The sequence below is a fragment of the Phascolarctos cinereus genome, unplaced genomic scaffold (assembly GCF_003287225.1).
Source record: "Phascolarctos cinereus isolate Bilbo 61053 unplaced genomic scaffold, phaCin_HiC Scaffold_4;HRSCAF=312, whole genome shotgun sequence".
Classification (NCBI taxonomy): Eukaryota; Metazoa; Chordata; class Mammalia; order Diprotodontia; family Phascolarctidae; genus Phascolarctos; species Phascolarctos cinereus.
The window spans coordinates 4,667,653-4,682,937 of record NW_027555847.1 but is presented as its reverse complement, the minus strand read 5'-3'; the positions used below and the strand labels follow the sequence as shown (position 1 = coordinate 4,682,937).

General features: G+C 53.9%; 1 protein-coding gene and 1 long non-coding RNA gene across 2 annotated transcripts in view; one reads left to right on the top strand and one right to left on the bottom strand.

The window, feature by feature from the left end:
* Positions 1 to 14,865, bottom strand: part of ANLN (anillin, actin binding protein) — a 35,102-nt gene extending 20,237 nt beyond the window's left edge. The window contains exons 1-7 of the mRNA XM_020964381.2: positions 14,188 to 14,865; positions 7,973 to 8,126; positions 3,846 to 4,148; positions 2,505 to 2,878; positions 1,831 to 2,044; positions 322 to 512; positions 47 to 154 (exon numbers count right to left, since the gene is read on the bottom strand). Of these exons, the coding sequence (XP_020820040.1) occupies positions 47 to 154; positions 322 to 512; positions 1,831 to 2,044; positions 2,505 to 2,878; positions 3,846 to 4,148; positions 7,973 to 8,126; positions 14,188 to 14,205 (1,362 nt within the window). The 5' untranslated portion in view covers positions 14,206 to 14,865. The remainder of the gene's footprint in view (positions 1 to 46; positions 155 to 321; positions 513 to 1,830; positions 2,045 to 2,504; positions 2,879 to 3,845; positions 4,149 to 7,972; positions 8,127 to 14,187) is intronic.
* LOC144456733 (uncharacterized) overlaps positions 14,176 to 15,285 on the top strand; it is a 3,438-nt gene continuing 2,328 nt past the window's right edge. Inside the window, exon 1 of the long non-coding RNA XR_013485775.1 lies at positions 14,176 to 14,265. This is a non-coding gene — a long non-coding RNA (uncharacterized LOC144456733). The remainder of the gene's footprint in view (positions 14,266 to 15,285) is intronic.

The following is a 15,285-nucleotide window of genomic DNA, read 5'->3' as shown; positions in this document are numbered from 1 at the left end:
TAATCCCACGCAACACCCATCCAAAAATCACTCCGTTTTCTCTCACCTCTGCGGCATCCGTCTGTTTATTCCTTGCGTTCTCTCCTTGCTCCGAAGTCCACAAATTGCCCTTGTCCAGACGGCCACGAAGACAAGCGAGTTCTTTCTCTCGTTCCTGAATTCACATCGAACAAAATAAGCCCTGCTGGCCTGAAAGCCAGGCAGGCGGCCACCTGGAGCCCACCTCCCCCCTGGCCCAGGCCCCGAGGACAGGGGCTTCCAATGAACCATCACTGCAGCCCACGCTGGTCTCCCCCAGCGGCCACTGCCCGCCTCACCCACCTGCTTGAGCTGCTGGCTAAAGGTGGCGGAGGACGGCGCTGCCTTCTGCTTCAACAGCCTCTCCTGGAGGGCCTTCGTGTTGGGGGTGACGAGGGGGGCACGAGGCGGGGTCAGCACCACGGGGCTCACCCTGCTGTGCTCCTGGCAACGTTCTCCAAAACGCTCCAGGAAAGGCTTAATGCCGGCTCCCCCTACACACACAAAACCGAAAACCAGGCGTCACCGCGGGCCAGCAGGGGAAGACGGAGGGGGAGGCCGGGCAGGGGCTCCCCCCAAGCCACCCTAGGTGGCAGATGCGGGAGGCATAGACAGGGGAGGCCCAGGAGGAAGGAAGAGGCTGCTGAGATTGAGGACCCTGAGCCCCCACAGACAGGGGAGGCCCCTGGAGAACTCTTTGAAAGAACATCTTGAAAAAAGCCCCAATTCCCTCAGCTTCTCAGACGCCCATCTCTCCCTGCTCCCTCTATCTACTTCTTGGCTGGCGCCCAAACTGCCGGGTAGCCCTGGTCACCTGACGCGAGGCGGTCCAGTGGTGGCCAACGAGTCTAAGGTGACAGGGCAAGTCTCCCCACCAAGTCCCTTCCCTTCCGTCTCAGTGACAGACGGGAACCTGCATCTACTGGCCAGTCAACTGCTGTCCACGCAGTCCCACCAGATGGGTTGGGAGGCCAAGAACGCTGGGCAAGCAGTTGGAGGGTTGAGGGGAAGGGGGACCATGGTACCCAGAGCACTGGGCCAGGAGTCAGGAAGAGAGAGTTCAAATCCAGCCTCAGATACTTACTAGGTGTAAACTCTGAGCAAGTCACTTAGCCTGTCTGCTTCAGTTTCCTCGACTATAAAATGGGAATGATAATGGCACCTCCCTCCCAGACTAGCTGTGAAGAGCATTTTCTAACCCTTAAACCACTAAATAATTACCGTGATTGCGATGATCATCATTCTTGTTATGATTTTGGCAGGCCCCAGCTCTGCCCCTATACCTGCCTCGACCCCTGGGCAGCCTCCAATGGCTGCTGTTCTCTGCCCCGCAATCCACGGTTCCTTCCGTCTGTCTGCATCTAGCTGGGGAAATCCCAGGCCACACCCCCACCACAGCGCCTCGCAGCCCGTGTGCTCACACATGTACACACCCACGTGCGCTGAGCACATAGCTGCACACTTGCAGCACACGCACAGGAAGATCTGAGAGCTCCTCGAGCAAGAGGGCCTGCGGCCGCCAGGCACACCCAGGCCCTGAGGGCTCACTAAGTACCTACTCAGAGCGCCAGTGACTGGCCCGTGTAGCTACTCTGTACCAGAAGCAGGTCTCAAACCCAGCTTTTCTGGCTCCCAGGCCGAGCCTCTCCCAAAAACAAGCTAAAATCACACGAGGGTCTCAGGTAGGGGTCCATTTCCTCACGTGCAAACTGCACAGGTCGGCTCCACTAAGCATCCCCCAGCTGTGACCCTCACCCCACCCCACCCCCCAAGCTGCGTGCCAGCCTGGTCCCTCCAACCACCGGACCTCACCTGGAGTCGCAGCCTGGTCTTTCGGGGAAGGCCCCCGGGCTCCTCGGGACTGCCCGGGTCGGGACGGAGTGGGCCTGAAGCCAGGCTTCACAAGCTCGCTCTGCAGGGTCTGGCTAGCAGGGGTTTCAGGAAGCAAACCCGCATCCTGCCCCTTTCCTCGGGTGGGGCTGCTTGGGGGCGTCGTGCAGGATTTCACTGAGGAAGGAGTAGCTTTCTGAAAAAGCAAACCCAGGTGAGGCTCGATCTGGGCCCTCCCACAACCTGGGCCAAGGCCAAGCCGAGGTCTCCTTACTGTCCCCGGGCAAGCTGCTGCCTAGGGGTACGACACCTGCCCGCTAGGCAGCCCCCTGCATTCTTGGGATGCCATCTTTGGTTACAGCTGTTCCGGGACCCTCCTCAGTCTGGCGGAGAGCACGTTAAACACCATTCCTCACCTGGTGTTGTCAGGGTCCCGTGAGGCCCCCATCTCCTTAATACCTGGAGCTGCCCTGGGAGCGTCCAACCCTCCACCCAGCCGCTTCCCACTTGGCTGAGCTCTCTCCTGTCCTGGCACACTGGACAAATAAAGTCCCTCGCTATTACCATCCCTATGATGCACACCCCATGACTGGAGGAAAAGACGCCTCTAGGTCACTGAGTCGCTGACGGTCCCCGACCCACAAAGACACACTCACCTGAGGGCTACCGCAAGCCGCTGCCACCCAGCTCTGAGAGGCCTCCCCCGAGGCGGCCGCCGAGCCGGCCGCCGCGGCCCCTGACTCCAGGCGGGAGCAGCCGGGCGCTCTCTGGCCAACAGTGCTGCTATTGATGCGAGCAGCTGCTCCCGCAGAGGAGGAAACGGGGGACAGACAAGCTGTGCCAGGCTGCTCTTGGCCACGGCTGGGCTTTGCAGATGGACGGCTGAGGTCATCTTCCCAGGAACAAATGGTGGCAGCAAGGTCGGCCAAGCGGCCCCTTCTCCCAATCGGGGTGGCCGCAGGCCCATCTGTGCGGGGAGCAGGGGCTGGGCCCGGGGTCAGAGCTGGAGGCGGGGGCTCGAGGACTCCGTCTGAAAGGAGAGAGAGAGAGAGAATGACCCAGGAGGGCCAAGGCCCAGTACCACATGGGTCCTTCCCTGAAGGCCCTCCCCACGCTCTTGTGAGGGCTACGCGACACATCTGTCCTGGATGGCCCCATCGAGAACCCAGGCAGTGCCTCCGTGGCCCCGTGGCTCAAACACAAGCTCCCGGGCGGCTCTTTGAGCTCCAGCCCCGCTTCCAGGCTCCCGTCTATCTCCTTCCTGAGCTCTGTGCCCCTGCTCAATACGCCTCCTCCCTGTCCCTCTCCTGCCTCAGGGCCTTTGTCCTGGCTGGGCACCATGCCAGGGGTGCTGTCCCTCCTCACCCCTGCCTCAGAAAATCCCTCATTCCCTTCAAGACTCTATTTTAGCATCACTTTCTATAGGAAGTCATTTACTGATCTCCCCCAACTGCACCTATTTGTTATATCTACACACGTGTGTGTGTGTGTGTGTGTGTGTGTGTGTATGTGTGTGTGTGTACATGTCCATGCACACAGGTGCATATGTATGTATACAGGGTGATCCCAACATCTGAGCATGGTCTGAACTAGGCTTCAGTAGCACCAGCCTCAAAAATCACTTCTTGTGGACTGATAAGATCGTCCCCGGGTGGGGACCTGAATGTGTGGGGCCACCCTTGGCCCTGGAGGGGCAAGCGCCATCCCCGCCATCTCACGCTCTGCTTACTGGACACGTCCTCTGACAAGCCTCCAGGGGGTGATGCCATGTCACACATTTCTTGGGCCTCCAGGACACCCTGCTGCTGGCCTCCCGCCTCTCCTGGCCAGAGGTCAGGCTGCCTCCCCCTGGCATCTGGGTTCCCTGAAGTCTAAAATCTCGGGTTGGGTCTTCTGTCAGGGACCGACATAGGATCAGTGGGAGGGACACAGTGATGCCAGATGGAGAAAGGCTGGGCAGTGGGCAGGCAGGAGAGATGAGGCCTCCGCACACATACCGTCACCGTCGCTATCCCAACCGCGACGCCGCTGCACCAGTATCTGCATGCGAGTTTTCACAGAGGAGGCCACAGGCATTTCCGTTTTGGCGGTCGGCATTTCTGCCTCCTTCACCAGTGATCCGGACTCCCCTGGGGGCGTGCCAGTAGCAGAAGATGACAGAGGCTGGGCCGAGGTGTGAGAAGGCAGGGGTTTTGGAGAGCGAGGAGCCACCGGCTGTTTGTTTGCCAGGTGAGAAGCCGGCACATCAGCATGCTCTGAACAAGGTCGTTTTGAGGGTGATGGCTTGGTACAAGGTCTTTCTAGACAGTAAACAGGGTAACGATAATGTTAGGGCATCCCAATTTGTTTTTTAAAATCAAAGCTTCTACAATTGCTCGTTTTCCTGTGAATATCTTCTGTAAATGTGACTAGCATTCATACAGCTCTTCCGAATTGGCAGAATGGTCTATACATCCTCTCTCCTCTGAGCCTCAGGACAACCCTGTGATGTTGGTCCTGCTCATATCCCCATTTCACAGGTGGGAAAGCTAAGACCGCAAGGTCCAGGGACTTGCCCAAGGTCACTCACTCAGGTCTTCCTGAAAAGAACCACGGTCTGAGAAACACCAGTTAGTCACTTACAGCAGGTCCCTTTTTCTGACAAAAACATTACAGAATACGGCCTATAATTGCCCCAGGAAATACTTCAAATCCTAAATTCTTTGAAAGAATTAGGGACACCCATTAAGAGAAATGGCCCAAATTTCAGACATGATTTCTGAGGCATGAGAGCCACTTAAGATGCCCGTCCCCGGGGCAGGTAGGTGGCACAGTAGACAGAGGATGGCCCTGGGGGTCAGGGGGGCCTGAGCTCAAAACTCCCTGTCCTACACTCCCCGCACCCCTGGGCAGAGGGGGCAGATATTCGCAGGCATTTTCACTCTATTGACAGGTGGTGATGATTTTTTTCTTCTCTTTTTTTTTTTACTCTTATTTGTCACATGGGACAACTCTCTGGGAGGGAGGAGATACCAGAGGAAATTATAGCAAGACATACAAAGAAATAAAAGACATGGAGAACAACCTATTTTTCAAAAGGGAGCCCAAAGCCCTGCCTGAAGCCAAGGCTTCTAGCACACTGCTGATTCTTTAAGCCCACTTAATGAGGGCCATTTCCCTGCCTCAGGGTTCTCCAGCTACAAACACATTCCCCACTTGGAGAAATCACCTGTTTAATTCTCTTCACTTGGCATGATTTTCTGGGGTAGAATCTGGGCCCTGGTCCCACTGCCTGCAGGCCCGGGACCACCGTGGAGCCTTAGGAGAGCCTGACCTTGTGTCCCAGGGCTCCAGCCTCGTCCAAGTTTGTAAGCCAAGAGCAGTTGGGGCAGCTGTAAGGGAGTCATTCCCAGCCTCCCTTCTTCACGAGGACCAAGGCCTGGATATGAATCCTTAGACACGCCTCCTTCTCTTCCAAGGGCATTTCCTAGGCCCTCTCCCTCAAAGGGCTCTGAGGAAACCCCTTCCCAAACTTCATCCTCCACCCCTTTGTCCCGGGATCCTGCTCAGAAGCCTCAGCTGCAGCTCACACTGGCCGCCTCCTCTGCTCGCTCTGTCCCCAGGCTGCTCAAACTAAGGACAAGGGCAGGTACAGCCTAACTCTGGCTTGGCAGGGGTTGTCCCAGACCCCCCCCACTTCCTCTGTCCACCAAAGACCTCCCTTTCTGCTCTAGACCAAGACCAAGACCCTCCCTCTGAGCTCCCTCCATTCCCCCTCATCATTCAGCCTTTGCTCCAGGCACCCCTTGCAGCGGCTCGGCTCCCCTCCCCCACACCATCCTTCAGGCTCTCTTCCTGTGCTCCAGGCTCCAACTGTCCTCTTGCTCCCCCCACACCCCCTTCAGCCTCTCCCTAGCTCCTACCCCTCCTTAATCACCGATGCTCCCACCTTCCCCTGGACCCTGCCACCCAGGAGCCCGATCGTTCAGTTCCTAGAAATGCCGTCTACACTCACTCGAGATCCAGCTTTCAGCCTTCCATACCACTGACACTTCCTCAGGAGTCCACACTAACTCTCCAAGTGTGAAATCATTGACTCTAGGGCCTCGGTTTCCTCGAGGCCTCTGAGGTCCCTCTCTGGGTCTACATCTGGGAGCCTGAGATGCCTCCTCCAGGAAGCTCTCTCCTGGAGCCTGCCAAAGGGCTCTCTCCCCTTCCCCTTGGACACATCATCTCCGTGAATCACCTCTACACAGAGGGCTCCAGCTCTGTGGCCACCCAGCTCCTCCAGGGGGCTGCCACCATGGCCCAGCAGCGGCCCTGCCTCCTGGATCTGTCTCTCTGTCTCTTCTCTCTTCCCCTTTTGCCTCCTTCTGTCCCCCTCATACTCCCTTGGCATGGGGCCTGGCACATAAAAGGTCGCTTAATAACTGTTGATGTTATAAGAATACAAGTCATTTCCCAGTTTATAAATGATCAAAAGATGTGAACAGGCAGTTCTCAGATGAAGAAATTAAAGCCTTCCATAGTCATATGAAAAAATGCTCTAAATCACTATTGATTAGAGAAATGCATATCAAAATAACTCTGAGGTACCACCTTGGACCTATCAGATTGGCCAACATGTCAAAACAGGAAAATGATAAATGCTGGAGAAGTTGTGGGGAAATTGGAACACTAATGCATTGTTGGTGGAGTTGTGAAATGATCCAACCATTTTGGAGAGCAATTTGGAACTGTGCCCAAAGGGCTATAAAAATGTGCATACCCTTTGACCCCAGCAATAGCACTTCTAAGGCTATATCCCAAAGAGATTATACAAACAGGAAAAGTACCCACATGTACAAAAATATTTATAGCAGCTCTTTTTGTGGTGGCAAAGAATTGGAAATTGAGAGGATGCCCATCAACTGAGGAATGGCTGAACAAGTTGTGGTATATGAATGTAATGGAATACTATTGTGCTATAAGAAATGATGAACAGGCTGACTTCAGAAAAACCTGGGAAGACTTATATGGTCTGATGCTGAGTGAAGTGAGAAGAACCAAGAGAACATTACACAGAGTAACAGCCATGTTGTGCGATGACTAACGCTGATAGACTTAGCCCTTCTCAGCAATGCAAGGATCTAAGACATCGCCAAAGGTCTCATGATGGAAAATGCTATCCACATCCAGAGAAAGAACTATGGAGTTTGAATGCAGATTGATGCATACTATTTGCTATTTTTTTCTCTCTTCTGTTGTGTTTTGTTTCCTCTTTCTGGCAGTTCCTCCTATTGGTTCTAATTTTTACTTACAATATCACTAATGTGAAAATATGTTTAATAAGAATGTGTATATATCTATATATATATATACATAGCCATAAAAAAATAAGAATGTATATATATATACATAGCCATATCTATATATATATATATATATACATAGCCATAAAAAAATAAGAATGTATATATATATATATACATAGCCATAAAAAAAATAGTAACTGTTGATGGACTCAGGGCTCACATCCCCGTGGCTAACTGGGCCTGGGACAGACCCTGGGGCTGGCTGCTGCCCACCATGCCCTCTGGGACTACACTCTACCCATGTTTATCAGGCAGTGGCTCTGCACTAGGCCTAGTGGGAAGCTGCCAAAATCCCCACCTCCTTCCTCCTCCAGACCTGAAGTGAGAATAAATGCAAACTCCCTATTCTGGCAGCTAAGCCCCTCCCCACAGTGTTTCCAAGGCACCTAGGTAGCCTTAATTCCTAAGGCCCATAAGCCACTCTCCAAAGCTGCCCTCACCTCCAGCCCCTAGGCCTTTATCCAGGTCAATCCCTTCTCATCTCTGCCTGAGACTCCTTCAGTTCATGGCTCAGCCTCAGAAACCACCTCTTCCATGACACTACCCTGCTCCTTCCCCGCCCCCCACCACTATCAGCCCCCAACCTCTGTATTATATTTGGGTACATACCCCACCATGGAATACAAGCTCCCAGAGGGCACTCATTCTCTCCCCATTGCCTCCTCCACCCAGTTTCTTACACACAGCAGGCGCTTAATAAACGCCCAGGCTATCCTCTACTCAAGATTTCTGCAGCTGACCCTGTGCTGACAGAGCAAAAAGCCACAGGCCACGTGCCCCCAGGACGTTACCTTCCCCCTCTCTTGGGGGCAGCTGGTTACTGGTTTCTGTAAGCGGTTCCCTCAGTCTCTTGGTGTGGGCTGCGACCCTGCCTGCCACCTCAGGCCGCTCAGCCATCTTTTTCTGAAGCTTCTCTCGTCTGGCACGAGTGCGTTCAAGCAGTTTCTGAGGAATTGATGCAATCAATGGTCAGTGAAGCACAAGGCCAAAGGCCCCACACCACTGAAACAAACACACTGGGACCTGACGCCCAAATACAACCCATGAGACCCGCACAAGGAACCCCAGTCTTGGGAATGAGAACAGAACAAGCCAAATTACCATGCTAAAACACAAGAAGAGCCACTTTTGAAAAGGAGAAACCTGGGGCAGCTAGATGGTGCAGGAGATAAGAGCTCTGGCCTCAGAGTCAGGAGGACCTGAGTTCAAATCTGGCCTCAGACACATGACATTTACTAGCTGCGTGACCCTGGGCAAGTCACTTAACCCCGATTGCCTCATCAAAAAGCAAAAAAAAAACCCTATGAAAATCTCCCATTACATATTACAATAAGGGAAGGACAGCATGAGTGGAGCCCTGACTGATTGGCCTGGCTCAGGGGCTGGGGCCAAGCCACCTAATCTCTCAGTGCCCCAGGCAACTATCTCAAACTAGGAAGTCAGTCAATCATCAAATCAACATTTATTAAGCTCCTACTGTGTGCCAGGAGCTGTGCTGTACTAAGTGCTGGGGGGCCCTGCCCTCCAGGAGCTCACTCCAAACCACCACGGCCCAAATGGAGGAAAGGCCCTGGGCATTTAGTGGAGCTGCCGAAGGCTTCCCATAGAAGGTGGGGCCGGGGAGGTCAGCAGGCAGAGCAGAGGAGGGACAGCGATGAGGGCCTGGGGGCCAGAGAGATGGACGGGAGGCCAGAGTCACTGGACCAAAGAGGACATGGGGGGGACTGAGGTGTAAGGGACTGGAGAGGCAGGAGGGGCTTTGAAGGCCAATCCAAACATTTTGTATTTGCCCTTGAAGCCAGATCTGAGCTGAAGAGAGAATGGATTGGAGTGGGGAGAGACTCGAGGCAGGCAGACCACCCCCCCCTCACAGCAGCAACTGCACTAGCCCAAGCCTGAGGTGATGAGGGACTGCACCAGGGTGGGGCGGGAAGGGAAAGTGGGGGCATATTGGGAGATGTTCCAAAGGTGAAAATGAAGGCTTTGGCAACAGCCGGGGTGGGGGGAGGCCTAGACAGTGATAGGGAAGGGAGGAGGGAGGACTGGGAGGGAAGATGAGGCCCAGAATTAGTCATCTGGATTGGTGGAGTGAGCTTTTGAACCCTCGAATTCCCTGCAGCGCTGGAATCCCAGATCTGAACCAAAAGGATAAAGCTGTTGACATTTTACCATTTCACTGAGTTGTTTCTGAGTTTCACTCAAACTGTCCAAATGAGGAAGCTCTTCTGAAGGCAGAAGCTAGACCGGCTTTGCCTCCCTCCCTTCTACCAAATCCTGGGCCAATGGGCTCGGGCTATAGGGAGGAATTGAAATTCTGAAGAACGTTTCCTTTGAGTTGCCAGCATTGGACCCGAGTCCTGGGTTTTCCCACTATACTGTAGGTCAGTCCTCAACCGGCTTACAAGAACAGTAGGGGTAAACAAAAGCTGGGCAGCAGTGGAGCAAGAATGAATTCTAATGCATTAGTGCTCTGACTCCCACCAAAAGGAAGATGGCCCCTCATTTCTATAAGCTATGCTCCTCTCTATAATTAATGAAGACCAAAGAATTAACCAATGCTGAACTTAAAAGGAGTGTCTTGAGCCAAGGGAAGAGCCATTGCTCCTGGGAACCTTAGCAGCACTAAGAAGCCTGGCAGATCTCGCCCTCTGTCCCTGCACCCAACCAGGGCTAGGCCGTCTGAGTCCCAGTTGTCTGCAAAGCCCCACACAGGCGGCCCATTTCTTGGAGGGAGAAGGAAGTCCTCCAATAAGCTATTTAAGAAGTCGGAAAAAAGGCAGGCTGACCGCTAAGTGGCTCAATTCAGCAGACAATGAACAATCCAAATCGCTGAATTCATGAACTTTCTAGTGTCAAGTGTTACAGAGGCACCCAAGCAATGGGGGAAATAATTTAGAAGATGAATGTTCAAGTTTTCAAACGATGCTTATTTTTCACCACCCCACCCCCACTGGCCTAGACAGGAGAAACAGCCACAGCCGTACCCACTAGCACAATACCAGGCACACAGTAGGTGCCTCAGCAATGCTTAGCTCCTTTCCATGGACAGGTCCACATTCTAGTCTTTTCCACTGGAAAATTTCTGGCAGTTTCTAGTTACTGCATGCAATGTGTCATACCAAAAGAATGTGACTTTGCCCAACAGTCACAGTGGAGGGCCCATGGAGGCTGCAGCCCAGCTCTCCATGCTTCTGACTCACCTTTCTTTTCAAAAGCCAGGGGAAGGAGAACTGAGAAGGGAGAACTGAGGGCCTGGCCTGCCCCACCCAGCCCCAGCTCCCATTTCAGGCTCTGGGCTTGGAAAAGAGAAGAGGTAGGAGGAGGGAGGTGGGAGGAAGGGCAAGCTCAGGCAGGAGGGAAGGGCTGGGAGGTCTCCTCACTAGGCAAAAATGATTTGAATCTGGCCGTTAGCAGCTTCAAAGATGGACTGGGCCCAAAGACTGTGTTCCATCATTCCTTACCTACTAAGGAAAATCCCTCAGGCTGTTTATGTGAACAGAGCAACGGTTCCCAAGTCACACTAATGAGCACAAACTTAATCTGCTAAGAATGCATCTCGATGTCCTGTTACCATGGGTTATCTGGAAGCCTAAAACAAGGCAGAGTAGGACAGAAAGAAGCTGGGCGACCCCTCTGCCAAAATGCCTCTCGGCCTGGCCTGTGTGAGGCAGCCCTGGTAGCCCACCCACCTCCTCTGGGATCCCCTGGGGAATGGTCTCTGACACCTTCCTCTCCTCCCGCCCCAAATCTCTCCTTTGAGCACTAGCCCAACATTCCCATCACTGCAGGCTGGCACTTCAAATTCGTGATGTTTGAAGAACATCCTTCTCCCTAAACCCTGCCCAGCTTCCTCCCCCCATCCTCCCAGCCACCCTGACCCCTCTGCCCCTGCCTTGGAGCAGGCCCCACTGTCAAAGGGGCCGTGCCACTGCCCATTCAATAAACTCCAGGGACCCCTATTTCCTCTAAGGTCAAATATAAAATCCCACTTGGCTTCTAGAGCCTGGCCTTTCCATGTACTCTACAACCCAGTGAAGCTGACATCCTTTCAGCTCCTGCTTCCAGGCATTTTCACTGGCTGGCTGTCTCCCACACCTGGACCTCCTCCTCCTCCTCCTCTCTGGCCTCTCCCGGATTCTCTCAGGTGTCAGCTAAAGCCCCACCTTCCGGGTGAAGTCTTTCCCCCGCTGCTTCGATCTCTGCCATCCTGCTCAACTCCTCTTGTTTATACACATGGTCTCCCCCATGAGACTGAGCGTTCCTCAAGGGCAGGGGCTGCTTTTCTGCAGGGCACACAGTGGGTGCTTAATCAATGCTTGGACTCTGTGACTTCAGCCACAGCAGATGTGACTTCCTCCTTCACAGCCAATCAGCTGCCAATGCTGCCCCCCCCCCCAATAGCTGGCTGGTAATCCCACAGGCACGTCTCTCCCTAGTCAACTAAGACCTTCATTATCTCTTTAAGAAACTGCTAATTAGTCTCTCCTGCCTCCAGTCCTTTCCTGGCATGAGTCAAAAACCTTCTTTATGCACAGAGGTCTAAGTCCGCTGAAGACCACTACCTACACCTACTCGTTCACTAATTCCTTACTGCCTGAAGACTAAAATACAAAGTCCTACTCCTTTCACTCAGTTCAATAAACCCATCTTCTGAGTGGACTGTGTGCAGTGGTTGGCCACGCCTCTAATCATTGGGCTTGTACAACGCCAGTAAGTGGGTGGGGCCGATCAAGGAGGACTGAACAGCCCACAGTTGGAAAAGCCTAAAACTTCCTTGAGGGATGGACCGGGATGTGGCCACAGCATTCCCAGCTGGGCAAGGAGATCCAGGTCAAAGAAAAAGGGGAAGGGGTGGGAAGGACAGTTATTGTGAGCTGGGCACCATGCCTGGGGGGAGGAGATACAAAGAGATGTTTCAAGAAACAATCCCAGCCCTAGAGGAGCTTACACTCTACTTGGGATTGGATTAAGTCCTGCTTCTTCCCCACCCCACTCCTAATTCCAGAACTATAGTTTCCTACTATCCTGTCCCCAGGCCACCCCACTTCCACGCTCTCCAGCCCTGAGAAATGCTTCCTTTCCATTTCTCAGTCTGTTCCTAGTCAGATTTGGAGCTGGAAGAGGCTGTGGGAAGTCATCAAGTCATCTAGTCCTACCCCCACCTTTCACAGATGAGCAAACTGAGGCCCTGACAGGTAATGTCACCATTCAAAGTCACAGAGATAACTAAATCAAACAGCCCTCTGATCAAATTACCAGGCTGTCTCCCTGCAGACATTCTTCTCTTCCTCAAAAGGTCCAGCTTACATTAAAAGGGATCTTTCTCTTCTGATTATCCTCCATCTTGTACCACACTTCCTAGAGTATGATCTCAACTATTAGACTGCAGGCTGTATGGAAAGGCATCCCTACTACCTTGTACACAGTAGGTACTTAGAAATATCTGCTGAAGTGAAGTGAAAGCTCCTCAGTCTAACCAGCCACCCCTCAACCATCCCCCTACAAAAATTGGTTTGCCCAGGAAGTTCCTTGGACAGGCTCCAGGCCATTCAGCTCAAACTTCACCTGTCTCCCCAGCCCCGAACAATGACAATAATAAGGACAGCAGCTAGCATTTATTAAGCCACTCTGCTAATAAGTATCTGAAATGGGATTTAACCTAAAGTCTCCCTGCTCCAGCCCCAGGGCCATAGTCACTGAGTCACTGAGCCACTCAGCCGCCGGTAAAGTACAGAAATGAATGAAATGTATCAGGCACAAGGTTGACAATCACATTTTCCTAGTTAAACAATTCAGCTCGGTCTTCACTCTATGCAATCACTGCCATTTTCTTTGAAAACCCGGTAAGCCCAAGACTGGATGAAAGGGACTGCTCTTCCCTTTAGGCTTTACAGGTCTGGAGACCCGAAGGAGCCGTCAATTTCGAAAGGTCAGTTACTAACGCGTCAGTTATTGCCCGCCCGGACTCCACCCCGCCGCGGGCGTTTTCCCTTACAGCCCGGACTAGTTTGAATTCAGACGGGGGCGTCTGGGCCCAGCCGGCCTAACTGAGGAGGGAGGGGCCTTCTGGGAGGAGGAAAGGGTTTCCCGAGGTCACGTGGCCAGTAAATGACAGCGCCCGCCCTTCCCCTCCCCCCACAACCGGTCTCGGAATCTCCGAGCTTCAAAGGGATTCCGAAAGCTCCTGGTCCAATCCAGACCTGAACCAAGAATGACTCCCCAAAACAAACTCCACAAGCGGCCTCTGCTCAGGCACCTCTGAGGAAAGGGAGTAGCCCATACTCCCCTATTCCATTCTTGGAAATCTCTAACTTCATCAGGAAATTTTCCACAATATTTCACTTTGGGGATGACAGGTCAGAGTACGGCTGGACAGTCACCCCTGGGCGCTGGGCCCCTCTTACAGCAGCCCCAAATCGCATGGACTGATTCTAACAACTCCCTGCCCACCCTGGCCTCAGTTTCCCCATCTGCAAGTCAGAGTTGAACCAGGTTAGCAATACTCCCTTCAGCTCTGGACCTTCTAGACCCATTGTGATCCCAACGACCAGACTGCTAAGAGCCTCCCAGATCTGCCTTCTTGTCCCACCCATCCTGCTCTTGGCACGTTGAATTGTTGCATTCAAATATCCAAACTGGACATGGTTCTCTCTCCAGCGTCATCCAGTCTAAGTGGGCCGGAGTCCCAGCCCGAGCTCCGAGAGACCACATCCCTCTCCCACGCCCAGACCCTCGCCTTCCCGGCTCCAGAGACCCCAGACGCGTGCGCACTGGCAGTCCCCTGCGAGCCCCCTGGGGGAGCCGGACACCCGCGCGTGCGCATTAACAGCCTCCCCGCGCGAACGAGGTGTTTCTCTCCCTCAATCCCCCTCGCGGCGAGTGCGCACTGGCAGCGTCTCCGTGGGCCCCGAGGGGACCCCAGCACCGATGCCCCGATCTCTGAGACCGAGGGAGGAGGGCAGGGGCAGGAGTGAGGAAGGGGCCAGAAGCTGCGGCCTCAGCTCACCTCGGTGAACGGGTCCATCGCGCCCAGCGCAGCAGTCGGCCCGCAGACTCCGCCGCTCCGGCGCCGCCAAGAAAAAGGGTAAGTGTGGGCCTAGGGCTCCGGCGGTGTAGGCCGGGCTGGGGTCGAGATCGGGAGGAGGGGGCGCCGCGGCCGCGCTCAGCTCGTTTAGCTTTGGGTCGTAAGCACCCACTCCTGTGCAGTGGCCCCGGCTGCCGTTCAAATTTGAATTTCAGCGCCCCGGAGCTGCGCGTGCGCGCCACGAGGGGGGTGTGTCCCGGCGCCCCTGGGCGCTGACGCAGTCACGTGACTCCCTCGCTGGAGCCGGGAGGTTAGCTTTGCGGGTGCGCCGGTGAGGGGGCGGTGCCTGCCTCCTGCGCGTGCAGCCTGGGCGCTGGCTCCTCCCAATGTGGCTGTGCTAGAGTCTTTTCCGTTTAATTCCATCTTTCTTAATCCTTTGCTGTGGCCCGGGAGCAGGAATGGCCCAAGTCCGGGTTTCCTGCCAGGCTGGAGCTATGGCTATGGAGGTCATCCAAGGCAGTCCCCTGCTTCAGCTTCTTAATACTCGGGGAACCCACTATAAAAGCCTCTGCCTAGGGTGGGGCAGTCGGAGCTTCGCTGTGGGAATTGCTTTGTCCAGGGTACGGCCGGAGACCTCCCTCTCAGTCCCAATTTCTTCCGTATCTATTTCTGTTGCATCCTCTTCCTGCTTCTTCGATATTTTGTATCCACTTCTGTTGTATCCGATTACAGAGGGAGCCCGATATCTGGCTTCGGTCAGGGCAAGCTGGAGCTTTGTTTGACCCCCGACAAACCATTTAACCCCTCTGAACCTCAATTTCTTTGTCTGAAAAATTAGGATGCAGGTGCAGATGATTGCTAGAGGTCCCCTCCGACTCTTAAAACCACGATCCTAGGCGTATGCATTTTTCTCCAGGGACTGGGGGGGTGGGGAGTGCCTGCCGCTAGACAGTGAATAAATGCGCCCTGATTTCTTCCCTTGGCTTAGCCTGGGACACCGAATTTTAGAAAAGATTAAGGCAAATCGACATAAATTAGCTGTATCTGCAGGGTGATACAGGACCTCAAGATTATGCTGAA